The 20,971-nt window shown below is 37.0% G+C and overlaps 1 protein-coding gene across 51 annotated transcripts in view; it reads left to right on the top strand.

Annotated features, from left to right (window-relative positions):
- The window catches only part of pcdh15b (protocadherin-related 15b), a 513,920-nt gene that overhangs the window by 222,738 nt on the left and 270,211 nt on the right, over window positions 1-20,971 (top strand). For all 51 annotated transcript variants that reach the window (XR_015944907.1, XR_015503430.2, XR_015503428.2 and 48 more), the window contains 2 exon segments: window positions 14,568-14,728; window positions 16,350-16,505. Coding sequence is in view for 21 of the 51 variants with exons in the window: in XM_087274983.2 (XP_087131109.1) it covers window positions 14,568-14,728; window positions 16,350-16,505 (317 nt within the window). In the remaining 30 variants the exon portion in view is untranslated.

Genomic DNA, 20,971 nt, shown 5'->3' with positions numbered 1-20,971 from the left:
CTGTCATAAGGATGAATATAAGCTCACTTTTTTATAGTTTCCTCAGAAATACAGTATGAGTTTGCATGCTAATCCAAAATCCACCATTACAAATTGCATCCCAAGTTCTGAATCTGATATTTAGTAAAGGCTTAGATAAGATATAATTAGACCTCATAGAATCTGCAATTACATTATTATTTTTTCTTTATTTACTTGGGTTAACATACAAAAATGAAAAGCAAAATAAAAAAATGTGTATAAAAAGTGTGGAGGATTCCCTTTCATTTTTGCAGAATTGTTGTAATTGAGCCACACTGAATGATTTTTGAGCATGAACCACTTTTTAAGGTCATGCCACAGGATTTTAATTGGATTTAGGTCAGGACTTTGACTAGGCCACTTTAAAGTCCTAATTTTGTTTTTATTTAGCCATTTAGAAGTAGACTTTTCAGTTTGTATGTTAATTTCAGTAATAGTATTGGATAATGTGCAAATGTGTAGACAGTTTGTGTGCAAATGTGTAGACAGTTTGTGTACAAATAAAGTCTCAAATTTGGCTGTCTGCATGCCACAGCATCCCAATTAGATTCAGGCCAGGACTTTGATTAGGCCACTCCAAAGTCTTTTTTTTTTTTTTTTTACTTTAGCCATTCAGAGTACGATGACAATAAGATTAAAGTCCTCAACCTCTTAAATTTGGCTTTCTGCACACCGCATTATCTCAATTAGATTCAGGTCAGGACTTTGATTAGGCCACTCCAAAATCTTTTTTTCAGCCATTCAGAGTACAAGAACAATAAGATCAAAGTCATTAAATAATAAGGCATTCCAAATGTTTTATTTTATTATTATTTTTATTTATTTATTTTACTTCAGCCATTCAGAGTACAATAAGATCAAAGTCATGCTGCTTTCAGTTGTATGGCAATACTTTTCATGTAAAATAGTCTTCAAACTCACATCTCAATTAGATTCAGATCAGGACTTTGATTATGCCACTTTATGGTCTTTTTTACTTTAGCAATTTAGAGTACAATGATAATAAGATTGAAGTAATTAAAGTAAAAAAAAAAAATAGACTGTCTGCACCAAACTGTCTGCTAGTTATTTTATATTCAAGATCTCAGGTAAAAGATCTGCTGCTGCTTTCAGTTATATGGCAATATTTTTATGTAAAATAGTGTTCAAACAGGCATCTCAATTAGATTCAGGTCAGGACTTTGACTAGGACATTCCAAAGTTTTTTTTATTTTTTATTTTTTTTACTTCAGCCATTCAGAGTTCAGTAAAAATATTGTTGAAGTCTTTAACCTCTTAAATTTTGCTCTCTGCACGCCACAGCACCTCAATTACAGTCAGGGCAGCACTTTGACTAGGCCACTCCAAAGTCTTTTTTTCAGCCATTAAGAGTACAATAACAATAAGATCAAAGTCATTAAATTCTGAAATTTGGCTGTCTGCACCAAACCTTCTGCTAGTTATTTTATGTTTAAGATCTCGGGTAAATAATCTGATGCTGCTTTCAGAAGTATGTAAATACTTGTCATGTAAAATGGTGTTCAAACTCACATCGGTAGCATTTAACACTAAATAAAGCACATAATCAGCAGCTGAGGTGATCATTGTCTTTGTAGTTTATGCTGCCGTTTTGCTGTTTCTAAACAGTTTAAAAAATAAAAAGGTCACAATATTCTGCATCTTTAATCTTCTCTCATGGAAATCGCCAATCAAAAATGAAAATCATGAAAATCCCTCATTGGTATGGTTATCTCATGGCAAATGTATTATTTATAAAATAAATAAATAAATGAACAAACGTGTAAAATTTGCATGTGAATATAAGAGGAAAATTATATAGCATTTTTGTGTTCCTATTAAGGTGCATTTTAATCTTCAGAAATACTGTCCTTCATTTACTCAGGTTCTTAATAGTTCTTTAGAGCCACTGTATCTATACTGAAGGGGGGAAAAAAACAGATGCTATTGTTCAGCTGAGAGCCGGTTGCTCCAAGATAATTGATTTCGACCTCAGTGGATACCATTATCCTCTTACAGCCATATTAAAAGAAGACAACTTTAGCCTGGCATTACCTTAAGGAGTGGCCAAGAGGGCACGGACATGTCTCTTTAAGGGTCAGTTCACCCAAAATCTTATTCAATTATGTACACTTCTTTATTCTGTTGAACTCTATTGAAGACATCTGAAAACACGTAACCACTGACTTCAATTGTGGGGGAAAACAAATGCTATGGAAGTCAATGGTCATAGGCTTCCAGCTTTCTTCAAAGTCTAATCTTTTCTGTTCAACGGAAAGACAAAGTACAGTTTTAGAACAAGTAAAGGGTGAACAAATGACACATTTTGAGTTTTGGGTGGACTTTCATGAAATATTACTGCAGAATTACAAGAAATTGTACGTTTCGTTTTGTGTTTGTCATTATAGATTGTTACTTTGTGTGTTATTAGGTTTGTAGGTTACTAGGGTGTCTAAAAACCTAGCAACAAAGGCCTAGCACATGACTGCGGGAGTTAAGCTTTGTTTAAGCCTTGACGCATTCATTGTGAGATGCTGATGGTGAGAGGGAGACACTGATATGAACACGAGTGAGGTAGCAGATAAAATAGAATATTCATGTATGTATATATTATTATTTATTACGGGTATGGATTTTTTTGAATGTTGGTTCCATGACTGCAGCTGCAAATGTCCTGCTCCAGCATATCCCAAAGGAGCTCTGTTGGATTGAGAACTGGTGTGTGTCACATTAGTGACTTCATTCATTAATTTTCCTTTAGCTTATATTTCAGGGGTCACCACAGTGGAATGAGCCGCCAACTTATCCAGCATATGTTTAACACGGCGGATGCCTTTTTAACTGCAACCCAGTACTGGGAAACATCCATACACACTTATTCACACACATACACTACAACCAATTTAGTTTATTCAATTCGATTTATTCAAAATACCATAGTATGTTTGCAGACATTTAGGAAACATACAAAGTGAACATATTTGTTTATCTGCAAAACAGTACTTAAGATATTCTCCTTTAGAAAAAAAGTGTATTTCTTGTCGGAATTTTTGTTTTGGTCTCTATAACCAGCCCACTGCCCGGTTATCCAATTATATTTAGATAACCTATGGTTTTCTTGGTGGAAACAGCATATTTCATGTCAATCTTAAGGATCTTAAAAATCGCAATATCTGGAGGACAGCAGCAGCCTACGAAATGAGATGCAGATTTAGAGTTATAAAAATAACAAGTGGTTTTTAATAAGTATATAAGTCATATATTACAAACATACACTGCATTAGCTTACAATGTAAGGCTCTATCATCAGGCTTGCTCACTCCTGTTTTTGTCATCAATCTGGCAACTTGAGTTTGTGTTGAGTGGTTGGGGGAGGGGCAGCATGAAAAAAAAACTTCTCCAGTATTTTGAATTTGGACCTCAATACCTAGCCTAACCCCTATAGGGGTAAATCCTACATATATTGCATCTTTAATTTAATTTTAAACATCCTTATCACTGTTGAGACCAATGCTGCAGAGTAGAAATCTGCGCTGGACTAAATTTTGAATCCCGCTCCCACCCGCACCCGCCAGGTTTTAGCCCAAACCCGACTGCTCCCGCTTATATTAGGAATTTGTTGTCCCGCTGCCCGACCCGCCCCGTTTTCTGCCCGCCGCGCCCGATCCCGCTAAAAAGCGGGGGAGAACAAAACCGAAAATCACCCAGCTATACAGTCCAGACAGCCAAGCTGTCTGTATAAACACACACACAGCACCAAGCACACACACAGACAAAGCTCTCTCTCATACGCTCGCGCCCGCACTAACACACACACAAGCACCAAGCAGACACACAGGCGTTTGCTGTTATATCAACTCAAAGGGTTGTTATACCATGTATTAAGTACCAATGTAATACCAAAAGGTTTTATATAAAGGTATATAAATACTGAGTCGCGCCAGTTCCGGGCCGCAGCGCACATTACTCTCGGGCCATTTCCGGCGCGGATGCGGCAACGTCGGCTCGCTTAAGGCCGCCGCATCTGGCCCGATTGATTCGGCCGGGCCGAGTGGTAAGTCTCCGGCAGGCGAGAATCTAGCCGGAACTGGCCCGAGTGTATTTTGCTATCTGGGAAAGCTCTCTCTCTCTCTCTCTCTCTCATTCGCATAGCAATATCCCCGATATTGCTAGACAGCCCGCTCCCGTCCCAAATTAAACCCGTTACCGACCGCTCCCGCGATTTATTCGGAAATTTATTCCCGCGCCGCAGAAATCTGGTCAGGTCCTGCGGCGCCCGCGGAACAGCCACGGGAATGCAGACCTCTACTGCAGAGTACAAATGACATTGGTGGGCTTTAATATCAGGGTAAGGATGTAACAACCTGGCTCCGCTTAGCACAGAGGCCTGATAAAACTGCCATTTGCTCTTTAAGTGAGGGAATGTGAACAAATGTGTGGTATATTTCTTTCTTTCTTTTTCACAACATTATCTATGTGAGTGATAAAGCAGGTCAGAGTCTTTTTACACCACTGCTGTGCGGAAGAACATGTTAGTATGTCTGGCAGGCTGGAACTGATAAAGCTGGATAAATCCAACACCAAAGACTTTACTGAGACACTCCACTTGGGTTATTTTTAATGGCGAGAAGTCCTTTGATATATATGATCAGCCTAGCTTAGTCACAGGATAAAATCAATGACTTCCTGCTGCAGACGAATGCAAGTTGTACTGGTAGACAGATGAATGCGACATTGCTAAAATAATATACTGTATAATGTTTTATATTGACACAAAGAGAGCTAGTTTTCTTGTTCGTCATCATCTTCTGTGGTAAGCAAAGAGTTTAGTAAGATGTTTTCCTGAGAAGCTTTTATTCCCGGAGCTTCCGCTATTAATGCGGCTAACGTCATACATTGTATAAATCAGTTAAGCCTGTTTCACACCGCAATCGAAAGCAGCTTGTATAGAGGGCAAAAGCAGCGTGCAGGAGTTTGCCTTTCACCCTGACTGTGTCTGCAACTTAATGTAATGTGTATTTATATAGCGCATTTATTGTGTATGGCCATACACCCAAAGCGCTTCACAATCATGAGTGGGGGTCTCTCCACACCACCACCAGTGTGCAGCATCCACTTGGATGATGCGACGGCAGCCACTGGGCAACAGCGCCAGTGCGCTCACCACACACCAGCTATTGGTGGAGTGGAGAGACAGTGATAGAGCCAATTCGGTGGAAGGGGATGATTGGGAGGCCATGATCGTATGGGCCGAGAGGGACTTTGGCCAGGACACCGGGGTTACACCCCTGCTCTTTCACTAGAAGTGCCATGGGATTTTTAATGACCACAGAGAGTCAGGACCTCGGTTTAACGTCTTATCCGAAAGACGGCGCCCACTGACAGTGTAGTGTCCCCTTCACTTTTACTGGGGCATTAGGACTCACATAGACCACAGGTTGAGCGCCCCCTGCTGGCCTCACTAACACCACTTCCAACAGCAACCCAGTGTTTCCTAGTGGTCTCCCATCCAGGTACTAACCAGGCTCAGCCCTGCTTAGCTCTAGTGAGTAACCGGTCATGGGCTGCAGGGTGATATGGCTGTGGCTCTTCGATAGCTGCTGCACAGATCAATCTATCTCTGTCAATTCTATCTAGTTACCTATCTCTCTCTTTCTACATATATACAAATACACTTTTTTTTTTTACTTTTCATCTGCACCAAGACCCGTAGCAACTTCCTCCTATGCTGTTTCCTTAACCTGCAAGTCTTTATTTGACAAATTATACAGATCAAACAATATTGTATGCTTTTTTGAGCTCTATGAGGAGTGTCATTCATGTCTGGTGCACTCAGAAGACAATCACCTGTGACATCTTGTTATTTTGTTTTTGATTGTCAGGATGCTGTAGGCCTAGTTATAATAATATTTATACTATATAGTTATAATGATATTTATACCTGATCAAACTAGTTTTACTTTCTCCACTTCAGCGATGTCCAGCGGCAGAGTAACTGTTGATTCATGCTCATGCAAAGGATGAGATAGACAAAAGTAATCAACGCATGGCCTTCTGTTACTTATTTTCATGTTGTCAGGTTCACCGTGTGGAGTAACTTAAGTGAATATAAAACAAAGCTGAATAAAACTTTCTTCCTCTGCTTCAACTGCACAGCACACAGCGAGCTCACATCATTCAGCATGCATGTCGAACTACACTACCCACAATACACTTTGCTATGGATTACAACTCCCATAAATAGCAGTCTTAAAGGGGCCACTTCTATTTTCCCTCTCCTGCAACACTAGTGTGTAACTTAAGCAAAACTGATACTACAATTGTTTAACATTTGGTTTTGTAGTTCAGGCCTAAATAAATATTTGTTACAGTTTTGAATCGTTTTAGTTTATTTGATTGACTATATATAAATCTGTGAATATTATTGATGCATTTATTGGGTAAAATTGCTTTTACTGCCATTCAATGTGTAATTGGTCATTATCAATGCACTGTCACTTTATTTGTGTGTGAGCAGCGCGGCAAAAATAGATCCAGCACCGAAACTATCGCAGCACTGCTGCTTTAGTGACACTTACGGCTCGCACTGACAATGCTGGTCAAGAATCTTGGTGACTGGAGTAAGATCTGAGTTTCAATAGTCATGTCAAAGCAGTTAGTAAATCAGCATACTATCATCTCAAAAACATTGCAAGAATCAGATGCTTTGTTTCCAGTGAAGACTTAGAGAATCTTGTTCATGCTTTTATCAGCAGTAGGGTGGATTACTGTAGCGGCCTCCTCACGGCCTTCCCAAAAAGACAGTCAGACAGTTGCAGCTCATCCAGAACGCTGGGGCCAGGATTCTGACCAGAAGCAGAAAATCAGAGCACATCACACCTGTCCTCAGGTCTTTACACTGGCTCCCAGTTACAATGAGAATAGATTCTCAAGTATTACTACTTGTCTATAAATCACTAAATGGCCTAGGACCTCAATACAATAAAGATATGCTGACTGAATACAAACCAACAGATCACTCAGGTCTTTAGGATCATATAAAGTGGAAATTCCAAGAGCTCAGTTAAAGCAGGGTGAATCATACGCTTGCGGATGTGAAATAGGATTTAGAAAGAAAGGTAGATACAGAGTACCAGGATGCAAAGGTTCACCTAAAGCCAAGTGACATAATGTAACACCAACCTCTACTTTGTATCTACCAACAACTGCTTTCAGAGGTTTTACAGTGTATAATTTTAACACAGATGTGCTGGACAAGTTGAGGATCCATGTGCAGGTTTTATTAACAAATAATGGTCTTGCAGGCAATGGTCTAATACAGGAACAAACAGTAGCGTACGGGAAATCTAATATTGTAGTCAAAAAACAGGTAAGTAGTCAGTACAGGTGGCAAAGTTTCAACAACGACAAACCAGGCAAGATCTAACACAGGGAATGACTAGATAGGATAGCGCTCCGTAATGCTACAATACTGTGAACAAGACTCAGAAATGTCTGTGAGTGTGTGTGCTGTTTTTATGGTCCATGTAATCAGTCTTGAGTAGCTCCCAGCTGTATGTGTGTAATCAATGGAGAATCATGACAGGTGTGTGTGTGTGTGTGGTGCCTGAAGGGAGTTGTAGTTCATATCAAGACAGGATTGTAGTCCTCCAGCGATCTGTATGGAATAGATAGCTGGTGACAAGAATAAAAATAAAAAAAAAAGTAAAATCCGCCAATTCAATCGGCATCCCACAGTAACACACAAAACACCTTTTATGGATGGTATTTGATGAAATGTAACTTGTTGACATTAGTTGTTAAATTAAAGCGTTTCTAATGTGTCTATTGCTTGTGTGTTCCTTGATTCACAGATAATAAAATACAAACAAAAACTTTGGTGTTTTAGTGCCCTGATAGTGTAATGTGAAGTGGAATCTGACAAAGGAAGTGCGGATACAAACGCAGGTTTATTAAACAGAGATGGTCAGGCAAGCAGTGGTCAACACAGGGGCCAACAGCTGTACACAGGAAATCAAGAGTCGTAGTCAAATATCAGGCGAATGGTCGGTACAGGCAGACAGCAGTCAAAGTAAACAAACAAAACAACAAAGCAAAGGTCTAACACTGAAAGGCAAGGCAGGGAAAATGCATCGTAATGTTTACCATGACAATAAAAAGACTCAGCAAAGTCTGTGTGTTTGTGTGCTGTAAAAATAGTACATCTTATCAGTTCATGAGAGTTCATGTGTGAAATCAACGGAATGAGGAACAGGTGCATGTGAGAGGTGCATGGCTGGAACTTGTAGTCCATATACCATCCAGTTTGTAGTCTGTTAGCCATCTGCGCGTTTACCAGCGATCTGCCAGGATTAGATTGCTGCCGATTGTGACAAATAGCATGATGTTGCCCTGAATAAACGAGCTTTCCACCTAAAACAAAAATTCATGGCATATAGAGGGTTTCAAGTGCAAGTTATCTTTAACAGTATTTCCTATAATGTTTTTTCCTTCTGGAGAAAGATTCGTCTGGAAAAAAAGCAGCGTAATTTAAAAAAACGAAAACATTTTAAGGTCAATATTAAGCAATATTTTTCGATTGTCTACAGAACAAACCGTCTTTATACAATGACTTGCCTAACTAACCTAATTATAATTTAAAGTAAACTGCACTTTAAGCTGAATACTAGTATCTTGAAAAATATCTAGTAAAATATTCTGTACTGTCATCAAATCTAAGATAAAATAAATGTGTTCTTAGAAATGAGTTATTAAAACTATTATGTTTTAGAAAAAAAATCTTCATTCCATTGAACAGAAATTGGGGAAAATGTATACAGGGGGGCTAATAATTCAGTAGGACTAATAATTCTGACTTTAACTGTATGTCAAATATGGCAGCCGAGTGAACAGACTTTCCTTGAAAGGATTTGGTGGAACCCCGTCGAGAGAACAGTGCTAAGAATTAATGGAAGCAGAAAGACGCACATTGACACGTGAGCAGAGATATCTCAACATGCTGTGCCAAGCATCGCCCAGGCTGCCCTGCACAGGTGCTCTGCCAGCTTGCACAGACCCCGTCCTGCTGTAAACCAGCTGCCAAGGGACGTCCAGAACCAGAGCAGCGCAGTGTGAGACGGCCGAGAGATGTGATCTGTGCACCAGTTTTCCCAGATCAGCACCAGGAACACGTTCATCACCCATCGGTGTGACATAGAAAAGCATCTGGCTGTATGCGGAGACACATGGCTATAGAGAGAGGGAGGAGAAGATGTTAGGATGGGAAAGAGCTGTAGTGTAGGTGCATTCGCTGAGAGGAAGAAAAGAACACGCCGGAGACCAACACATTTCTTGTGCTGGGGAAAAGCATTAGTATGTTGTCAAACTTAATTTTTTTTCTTCTTTACTTTATTTTTCCACTGAAGTGTCCAGGGAACAAATACATCATTGTACAATAACAACAACAGTTTTTTTTTTTTTTTTTATTTCTGTCACATTATAATGAGTATTATTATTATTATTATTATTATTAGTAGTAGTAGTAGTAGTAGTAGTAGTAGTAGTAGTAGTAATATTAAACGGATAAATGATAAACATTTTAAATAACTTAATTTGATTGTTTTAAAGTGTTTTTAAATAACTCTTAGAGACCTAGTTATTGTATTTATTTAGTAATATATAATATAATATAATATAATATAATAAACAACAGTACAGTAAAATTAATTTTTGATATAATAACAAAAATGCTGATTAAAATGCTCGCATTATTTATATAACCACATGAATCTATAATATCATCAGTTATTCATTATTTAGTTCAATATTTTTTTATTCATTATTATATATATATTTTTTAGTTAATGAATTGTTAATGGGATTGTTCAGTGTTGTTGTTGTTTACTTTATATTAGGTGTTTAATTAATAATTAAGTACAGGTAAGAAAGATTTTTTTTTAAATTGTAATACAGTATATGTTTAAATAAGTAGTAACTTGTTACTTATTTTTTGTTATATTATTTGCTTGTGAAACAGACAAGTAAATAAATAAATAAATACATAAATAGATAAATAAATAAAATAAAATAAAAAAAAAATTAAATAAATAAATAAATAAATAAATAAATAAATGGATACATAAATAAATAGACAGACAAACGAACATATCATACTCTAATATACTATATAATACTGTACTATGCTATTTTTTTATTCGGTGAATTGTTAATGGGATTGTTCAGTGTTTTTTGTTGTTTACTATATATTAAGTGTTTAGTAATTAATAATAAAGTACAAGTAAGTAAGATTTCTAAATATATAAGATAATAAGTATTATCTTGTTACTTATTTTGTGTTATGTTATTTACTTATCAAAAACACAAATATATAAATAAATACATAAATAAATGGATAAATAGATAAATAAATAATTAGACAAACATACTATCATACTATACTGTAATATGACACTATACGTTATATTTGTGTATAAATATATTCTGATCTATGCCAGCTATTAATTAAATTAAGACAATTTAAAATTGTCTGTGGAGTTTTGAGATTGGTTTGGTATGGGTATGTGAGTAAAATGGGATTATATTATTTGGGATTTTATTCTATAAAGGTCCAAATTTCAAATAACTTTTATTTGGTCTTTATTGGAGTTGGCATGGGTTTCCTCCAGGTGCTCTGGTTTCTTCCACAGTCCAAATACATAGGTATAGATAAATTGAATAAACTAAATTGGCCATAGTGTATATGTGTGAATGAGTGTGATTGGATGTTTCTCGGTGCTGGGTTGCAGCTGGAAGGGCATACGCTGTGTAAAACATATGCTGGGTAAGTTGGTGGTTCATTTCGCTGTGGCGACCTCTAATAAAGAAAGGGACTAAGTCGAATTAAGTAAAATGAAGGAATGAATGAATGAAGGACTTTGTTTTCTACTTCTTTAGAGATAATACCTTTGCCTCTTGATTACTACAAGCAATAAACCTCTATAAAGCGTTATAAAGCATCACATACATTATTTAAATATTTAAGTGAAGTTGCAAAATTGAAAGTAGCACCAAGCACCCTAATTAAAGACAATCACTACAGACCAGCATTTTCTATGGGCATCTCGAGGAAAGGGAATGATGTAAGTGTGATGGTGTTGTAATGCTCACACTATTCAATGCACTTGGCCCTTTAAAACGGACGCGTGTTCCCTGACTGTTTTATGCTCGGTAATCATTGTGGCTGATGACTCTCAGGAGACGCTGCTCAAATGATGAACTGTCCTGCCTCACTTTAACGGCTGACATTCAGGTGTGTCCACTGGCTTGTTCAACATTTAAAGCTTTCCAAATGTTAGCAGCAGGGGTAAAGATGACTTGTCGAAGACCATTATTTTCCATCGCTCAAGGTTTCTGCTTTGCAGACCCTGTTATGTGTTATGTATGCGGTGGGTATGGAAACATAAGGCCTGTTCAGACCAAGGACGATAACTATAATGATATGCATGTTATTCAAAAAATGTAATAAAAATATAGGCAGACTGTAATCATTTTTGTACCTGGTAATGTCATACAGCTGTTTGAGCTGAAAGGCAGAAGTGAGCGTGTTTGACTCTTCACAGTGTACTGATTGGTTTTGAACTCACTCACTGTGTTCTTATGCTTTAAATTACCTGCTGAAAGTCCCATTAAACCCACATAACAACACCTGCAGGCTGCCATTCAGAGTTTTGGTTTGTTATGTGCTTTAAAACAAGTTGGGTCCATTTGTGAGATCTGGTGTTCCCAAACTTTTCAGCCTGCGACCCCCAAAAAACAATACCAGTGACTCGCGACCCCCTATAACCTCTGAGGGGGTTATAAATATAGACACCTTGCATGCAACGGCACACGCACACCAATAGGCCCAAGTCTAGTCTTTCTTTATTTATTTTTTTACCATATAGGAGTGCTATAAATGTGCCAGAAAGTTTAACCTGGTGCCATAAAATCAATCTGCTGCATCTGACGCTATTGATGTGTCTTTAATCGAAAGTAATCACCTCAAGGGTCGCTATCGAGGAAAAAAAAATGAAAAGCTGTAACTATAAACTACTATTTTTATCTTCAGTAGGTTATTTATAAAATATGGTAATTATAATGGTTTAATAAAATGTATTAGATTTCTGGAAATCACCAAGCAATTTCCACCCCCACATGCAATTTAATAGGTAATTTAATAAATAATATGAATAATACTTTAATTAACTCTAATTTATAATACTCTAATTAATAACTCTTACTAATGCGTAATTACAGTTATAACATAACTGTGAGTGTTGGAGTAGGGGCATAGACTGTGAAAGATATGGACGTAGTATCCGTGACTTTTTGACCTTTATAAAGAACCCAAAAGAAGCCACCAGTAGGTGTGGCCAACCGTCGCCATTTTGTTCTCGTGTCATGGCACCAACCGAGAGATACCAAATAAGGGCAAAAAGGCAGCGCTTGAGCAGAGCTACAGACGCATGTTGGCATTCTGCTTAGAAAGGCTTTCCTATGGGAGAAACGCTTAATACTTCATTACCTGCGACTCATTTGTGTTTTGACCACGTGCTTGGTTGTACACTATATCAATAAAGTGTTTAGACTTTTAAAAACACTGTTGTAATACATTGAGCCACTAAGTATTGTTCTTATGATGGTGTTACTTCCAAACACTTCAAATATAGTCTTTGTTTGTAAATGCAAGACTATTGACTAAATCCAGCATAACAGTGTATGACAACGTTTCAAATGACTGTTCTAGAGCCTACAGCTAATCAATCTGTCAGATTCTGGAGTGCATTACAGTTCTAAAGAACATTTATAAATGATAAATAATCTTAAATAGGACCAATGCATTTATAGAGATATATAAGTATATAATTTCTCTCACCTGGAAAATGAAGGCCACGTGAATGGTTTGTGAGCACAATTAAGTGCATACAGGATCCCATATCATCTGATAGTTGTAAGAAATAAATCCAAAAGGCAACTGACTGTGTAAAGCCACATTAAACAACAAAAAATATGATGAATATGCCCTCATCAGAAGCTAATCTGCCGGAGTCAGCTAAGGTGAAGTGACAGCGAACAGCGAGGCCTAGCTGTCACTCAAGTGGCCACACTCCTAATTATAAAAACTTAACATAACCTAAAGAAACGCATGAGTTGAAAAAAAATCATCCCCCTCACAGTTGTCATGAAGGGTAATATTAGCTATATGAATCAAAATTGTTCTTTTAAAAACCTTTTTTCTGTTGTAAAGTTTGTCATTCTAACAGTGGGCTCAATTCAAATGTGCTCTATGGAGCCAGGACTATCGGAATTTTTCCCGAGGGAGAGGTGGAGGTTGATGCTTGGGTTGGAGAAGACGTAATAAAATACAATTTAATAGGTAATTTAATAAATAACATGAATAATACTCTGTGTAATTACAGTTTTTACATTACTGGGAGTGTTGGGGTATGGGTAGACCTTAATAAAATACAATTTAATAGGTAATTTAATAAATAACATGAATAATACTCTGTGTAATTACAGTTTTTACATTACTGGGAGTGTTGGGGTATGAGTAGACCTTAATAAAATACAATTTAATAGGTAATTTAATAAATAACATGAATAATACTCTGTGTAATTACAGTTTTTACATTACTGGGAGTGTTGGGTTATGGGTAAATCTTAATAAAATACAATTTAATAGGTAATTTAATAAATAACATGAATAATACTCTGTGTAATTACAGTTTTTACATTACTGGGAGTGTTAGGGTATGGGTAGACCTTAATAAAATACAATTTAATAGGTAATTTAATAAATAACATGAATAATACTCTGTGTAATTACAGTTTTTACATTACTGGGAGTGTTAGGGTATGGGTAGACCTTAATAAAATACAATTTAATAGGTAATTTAATAAATAACATGAATAAAACTCTACCCCAAACATCATAGTAATGTAGAAACAGTAGTTATGTAGAGGTAAATGTTAATAAAATACAATTAATAGATCATTTAACAAATAACAAAAATAACTTTTGTTAACTTCTGACCGCTGTTGTGTCTCTACTAGCAACAACTGTATTCATTATGTCACGTAGGGAGCTGAAAGTGAGCAATAATGCATTAATGTCCATCTGTCCAGGGCTTTCTTTTTGCACATTATTCCCTCATAGCAAACTAACAGTAAGAGGAGCATGGTTAAGAATATTTATGTCTTTATTTCAAATTTGAGTACTTAAATTCTTGAGCTGTGTACCCTTTTCAGTGTTAGAAATGTCATCTGTGGTCGTGTCTTTCAAGCTGACAAAAAAACAATTCTGCAATGAATCTCAGGTCTCTAATTATCTCTATTGTTTCTTCCTGAACGAAGGCATTTGAGTAAAATCTCATAGTGTCTAATTATACTTGCATATGTGCCACAGTATTTGCATGCATATGGAAGGAACAAGCGCTTGCAGTATTTGTTATAAATGTGATAGAACGATTAGGAGAAAGCCACCAATGTGCAGTGAATTAATGAAAGTGTTTTGTCTTTTATCATCACAGGAACGCTTCTGGTGGAGAACATGCAGATAAACGGCAGAGCAGAAGACCCTGACAGGACCATCTCTTTATCTTTACGGGACAACAATGACTACTGGGTCATTCTGGACCCGGTCAAGCAGCGCCTGTATCTTAACAGCACCGGACGAGTTCTGGACCGAGATGTGATTATCTTTTTGATATATATAAGTCTGAGAGTGCCATTGAATGCTAGTGGTGCAGAAATTACAGACTTCAGCTTTAAACACTGACATTAGGAATGCTTATATGTAATTGGTTTAACGCGAGTAAGAGTTTTGACCAATTAACACTCAAGATTAAACATTTAAAATGTAATTTAGGCATCTTTTTGCTTCAGTGTTTTTTGCTGAATAGTTAAAATACACTTAGCATGCTTTATTCATGTAGTGTGTAATTGCTTGTAAATATATAAAATGGTAAAAAGTTGAATAAATATTTAATTGCACAATGAATAAATGTATGGCCTTTCAAAAGGAAAAATATATATATATTTGTGAACTGCCTAAAACATGCAGAAAGGTCTTAATGTTTGTATATTCACTACCTGACTAAAGTCTTGTCGCCTATAAAAGTTTTAGGAACAACAAATAATAACGTCTGGTTGGTCATTTGGTATCAGAAGTGACTTACATGAAAGGCAAAGGCCTCTAGATTACACTTACTTGACCAAAATAAAACATGATCATGCCTTGATTTTTTTATTATTTAATTAGGACAGTAAGGTCTGACTTTGCTTAGACAAAAGTCTTGTCACTTAGAGAAAAATATACAGGAGGACTTATGCTTTGTTCACACCAGACGTGGAACGCGTGATTAAATCGTGCTATTCGCACGTAAATAGACACGTGAACATTTAAGTTTACTCTCTTCATTCACACATCAAATCCGATTCATTCAGGTATCAAATCCGATTCATTTGCACATCAAATCTGATTCATTCGCGTGTCAAATCGAACCAGCGACCTTCTTGCTTTTGTGGTATGGGTTGGTTAAGTTGTAAGGGCTGGCTTAGTCCCTTTATTAATCTGGGGTCGCCACAGCGGAATGAACCATCAACTTATCCAGCACATTTTTAACCAGCGGATGCCCTTCCGGCCGCAACCCATCTCTGGGAAACATCCACAAACACTCATTCACACACACACACACACACACACACAAACACAATTTAGCCTACCTAATTCACCTGTACCGCATGTCATTGGACTGTGGATGAAACCCGGAGGAAACCCACGCGAACGCAGGGAGAACATGCAAACTCCACACAGAAACGCCAACTGAGCCAAGGATCGAACCAGCGACCTTCTTGCTGTGAGGCAACAGCACTACTGCATGTAAAAATGGAAATTATTTACAGATGTAATTGCATTTATTTAATAAATTATAAGTACATTTTAAAAGCATGTAATTTCACAGTAAGTACATTGTAACAAGTGATTTATTTCAGTGTAAGTATATATTAGTTAAGGCCACTTAACAAAGTGGAACCAACAAGAATGATATGCTGAAATTATTATTGATTTAAAGCTGCAAATATCAATAAAAACTAAAAAGTAAAAGTAATAAATAATTTTATTTGGTTCAGTCATAACTATAAGACGAAAGTTATTCTTTTAAGATGGGAAATCTGTTGATCTCAGCATGCGCTTCCTAATGGCCTTTATAATGGAGCGCAAGCGAATGGTCATTTTTAGATCAGCCTGTGGAAATGCACACCATGCAAATGAACTGCTCGATCTGTCTCTCCTCCGTTCTGTCTTCCAGCCTCCCTCCTACATCCAGTCCATTGTGGTGCAGGTTCAGTGTACTAATGAGCTTGTTGGCACGGTGATCCTACACGAGGTGCGGATAGTCGTGCGGGATCGAAACGACAACGCCCCACGCTTTCAGCAACCGCGCTACTATGTGGCCGTTAATGAGGTGAGTTTCCATTTAACGCAGCTTCTTTTGTGTTTCTAATGGCTTTTTCCATAAATTAGTGCTATACAGAACACTGAAGTCTCCTGCATTCTGGAGCTTAAGTTATTAGAAATTGGCTTTTTCGTTTTCTTCTGCCAACATTTACCAGCTGCAATTGGGAAATTGGACTGTGTCAGTATAATGGTGAACCTGCACTCACTGGCCACTTTATTAGGTACACCTGTCTAACTGTTTTGAACGCAAAGTTCTAGTCAGCCAATCACATGGCAGCAACCCATTGCATTTAGGCATGTAGAGATGGTCAAGACGATCTGCTGCAGTTCAAACCAGCATCAGAATGGGGAAGAAAGTTGATTTAAGTAACTTTAAACATGGCATGGTTGATGCTGCCAGAAGGGCTGATCTGAGTATTTCAGAAACTACTGATCTACTGGGATTTTCTCACACAGCCATCTCTGGGGTTTACAGAGAATGGTCCAAAAAAGAGAAAATATGCAGTGAACTGCAGTTCTGCCTTGTTGATGAGATCAGAGGAGAGTGGACAAACTAGTTTGAGCTGATAGAAAGGCAACAGTAACTCAAATAACCACTCGTTACAACCGAGGAATGCAGAAGAGCATTTCTGAATGCACAACATGTCCAACCTTGAGGCAGATGGGCTACAGCAGGAGAAGACCACACCTGGTGGTCACCTGGTAAAGTGTTAAGAACCTGTCAGCTAAGAACAGGAAACTGAAGATGCAGGCTGATCAAAATTGGACAATAAAAAATTGGAAAAAACGTTGCCTGGTCTGATCAGTCTTGATTTCTGCTGCAATATTCGGATGATAGGGTCAAAATTTGGCATCAACAACATGAAAGCATGGATCCATCCTGCCTTGTATCAATGGTTCAGGCTGGCGGTGGTGGTGTAATGGTGTGGAGGATATTTTCTTGGCACACTTTGGGCCCATTAGTACTATTAAGCATCTTGTCAACACCACAGCCTACCTGAGTATTGTTGCTGACCATGTCCATCCTGTTATGACCACAGTGTACGCATCTTCCGATGGCTACTTCCAGCAGGATAACACACCATTTCATAAAGTGTAAATCATCTCAGTCTGGTTTCCTGAACATGACAATGAGTTCACTGTACTTAAATGGCCTACACAGTCACTAGAGCTTAATCCAATAGGGCACATTTGGGATGTGATGAAAAGGGAGATTCCCTGTCCATGTTTCAGAACAATCTGTCTCAGAAAATAATTGAACAAAACTCTATTTATAACTGTATTTTTGTCGATGAGGTTTATGCATCTTCCTCACTATAACATTTGTTTTACAGTTATCTGTGCATTTATAGACCATATATAGTGATGACACTGACCTGGACAAACCAGAACCGAACTGATTTTGCAGCTGTTTTTTTTGCCAAGGTTATTTTTTGTTATTTTTGCTCAGGTTTTCGTCTTTGAACCAAACATTTGCGATACAAAGCATTTTTTATCCAGACTCTATCTTACGGTGGAGTCATGTACACTCACCTTAACTGGCCAGTGAGGCCTGCAGTTCTATGGATGTTGTTGTGGGGTCTTTTGTGACCTCTTAGATGGGTTGTCACTGCACACTTGGGGGGGTAAGTGCTAAAAATGATTCCAAAACAGTGCTGATGACATTGCGGATGATTTGTAGACAATGCGCACATTGAACAACAAAAATGTTGCATGTTAATATTGGCTTTTTTTTCTGTTATGTAGTTTCTTGAGAACATTGAAGTCTACTGCATTCTCGTGTATTAGAAGTATGCAGAAGTGAGTTGGTTTAGTTAAATCCGAACATTTGCCAGCTGTAATTGGAAAATCAATCAGTGAATTGTGCCAGTGTGATGGTTAACCCATGACGGGGTTATTTTGCGCTAAATGAAATGCACTTGTGGGCTTTGGAGCTGAAACATTTAGCCGTTAATGTTTCTCTGTCTTTGACTGCTGTGTAATTATCCCAGAAGTGCTGTAGTTCACTGAGTAAATCTGCCACTCACCTTTTTGTGACTTATTTAGCTTCTCTGTGTTTTTCCAGTGCAGCTTAGTGCTGGATTGTGAATTCCCATCACATAGTGGTCCTGGGTGCACAAAATAGGCATTTTGATTGATACCTATTTGTGGTAAACTCTACATTTCTTTTTTGTTTCCCAAATCACAGCAGGCAAAATCCATCTGTTCTGAAATAGAAGAGTTCGGGTTAATTCAGATCAGGGTATGCGAGTTATGGTACAAAACTGGCAATTGGGCTACTATGGATTTTATTTTTTCAGAGATTAAATATGTATATGATAAATATATAGGGGTGTGATGAGATCTCTGGCTATGCTGTCAGAAAAAAAAAAAAAAAACGTGATCACATACATTTTTTTAAGTAAATTTGTGGAAAGGAGTTTGATTTCTCATGTGAAACTGTACATGGGAGAAGCCAGTCAGTAGAGTTTATAGCTAAATATTTAAAAAAATATTATAAATATTATGTAATATACATTTTATATCTAAATATTCAAAAGAAATAAATAACTTGCTTTACAAGTTGATTTAAAAAAAGCCCCTACATTTTTCATTTTGTTTTTTGTAATAAAAAAATATATATTTTCCATTCATATATTAGCAAATATTTTACTGTTTTAAATTATATAAACACTATTTTTCATGCATGTGTTAGCAAAATACTTTGCAGTGTTTGAATGTTTTTTACAGCAAATAATTTATCAAAATGAAAGTAAAATAGCATTCAATACAAGTTAATTTATATAAAAAGCCCCTAATTAGCTTTGCATTTTGTAAATTTTTTTTCAGTTGACTAAAAGACTATTTTCCATTTATATATATATAAAAAAAGAAATAAATCTTGTCTTGTCTTGTGGAATAAGCGTCTCGTCATACTTCTAATATACATATAGAATAAAATACATAATAATAAAAAAAAATTATCTTCAGTTAAATTTTCAACACTGGCAGATTAATACTCAATACTTACAAATAGCAATACCAAATTGTAGTAGCTAAACATATAAACGTTAGATTTATGTGATGAAGTTTCACATTTAGAATAACAGTCTATGTTGCCATTTTGTTCACAATACAATGTCTTCTGTGACTCTTTACTGTTAAATAATGCCTCCATTTCTGGTAATCCATTAGCCATTTTATTTTCTCCTTTTCTTTGGATTACCTTTCAGATAAATTACTGGAGAGCAGATTAGATTAGATTTTTTGGCATTTTGCAATAAATCATTTAGTTATTTGTAGTGTATTTTGTTGATGTATTAATTTTATAAAAAAAACTATAAATGTTAGCAATACGTTTAATTACATAGAATACATACATATATATATATATATATATATATATATATATATATATATATATATATCGAATTTGTGCATGCACATTTATTCATATGTACATAATATGCACAGCACACACACACACGCACATTTATTATGCAAATACAAACTTACAAACACAGCTGATCCAACTAATGAAGGTGTTCAAGACTCTTTTGAGCACCTCGGTTTTTTGAATCAGCTGGGTTTAATAGCGTTGGAGTAAAACTTTGCAGAGATGTAGCCCTCCATGAATTGAGTTAGAGACATGTAACGGTGAATGTTGTAAAGCTTGTAGTTTATTACTCCACCTCAATAGAATAGTCACATCTTACTTCAGTTTCTCATCACATCTTGACTAATCAAGTCCATCTCATTTGCTTTTCATTTTATGTGATGTGCTTTAGCTCAACCACTCTCACTGACAGATCTGTGATTAAACAAAATGCTATTCTAGTGGCTACTTTTTTATAAGGGGAAGAGCTACTTTGTCCTATCCTCTCTTCATTTTTCAGTTGAGATTACATCAAATGTTGAATAAAAATGCACATATAGCACTTCACTGGACTTTTAAAGAAAAAAAATGCTATCAGCTTGCTCTCTGCAACTCTCACATCGTGACCTACTGAAGCTAAGTAGGGCTGCGCCCGGTCAGTACCTGGATGGGAAACCACATGGCAAAGCTAGGTTGCTGGTGTAAGGAAGGCCAGCAGGGAGCACTCAACCTGCGCTCTTTGTGGGTCCTAACGCCCCAGTATAGTGAAGGGGACTCTATACTGCTCAGTGAGCGGCCTCTTTCGGATGAGAAGTTAAACCGAGGTCTCGAGCTTCTATTGTCTTAAAAAATCCCAGGATGTCCTTCGAAAAGAGTAGTGGTTTAACCCCGAAATCCTACCTAAATTTGCCCACTGGCCTCTGTCCATCATGGCCTCCAAAACCTCCCCATATCATTATTGGCTTCACCACTCCTTTGTGTCTCCTCGCCAGCAATCAGCTGGTGTGTGATGTGCGGTCTGGCACAATATGGCTTTCGTCATGTCATCTAGGTGGATAAGGTTTACCCCAATGTGTAAAGCACTTTGAGTGTCCAAAAAAGTGCTATATAAATGTAAT

The sequence above is a fragment of the Danio rerio genome, chromosome 12 (assembly GCF_052040795.2).
Source record: "Danio rerio strain M-AB ecotype USA chromosome 12, GRCz13ab, whole genome shotgun sequence".
Classification (NCBI taxonomy): Eukaryota; Metazoa; Chordata; class Actinopteri; order Cypriniformes; family Danionidae; genus Danio; species Danio rerio.
The sequence above is the reverse complement of the archived record's forward strand: the minus strand, read 5'-3'. Positions and strand labels throughout refer to the sequence as shown.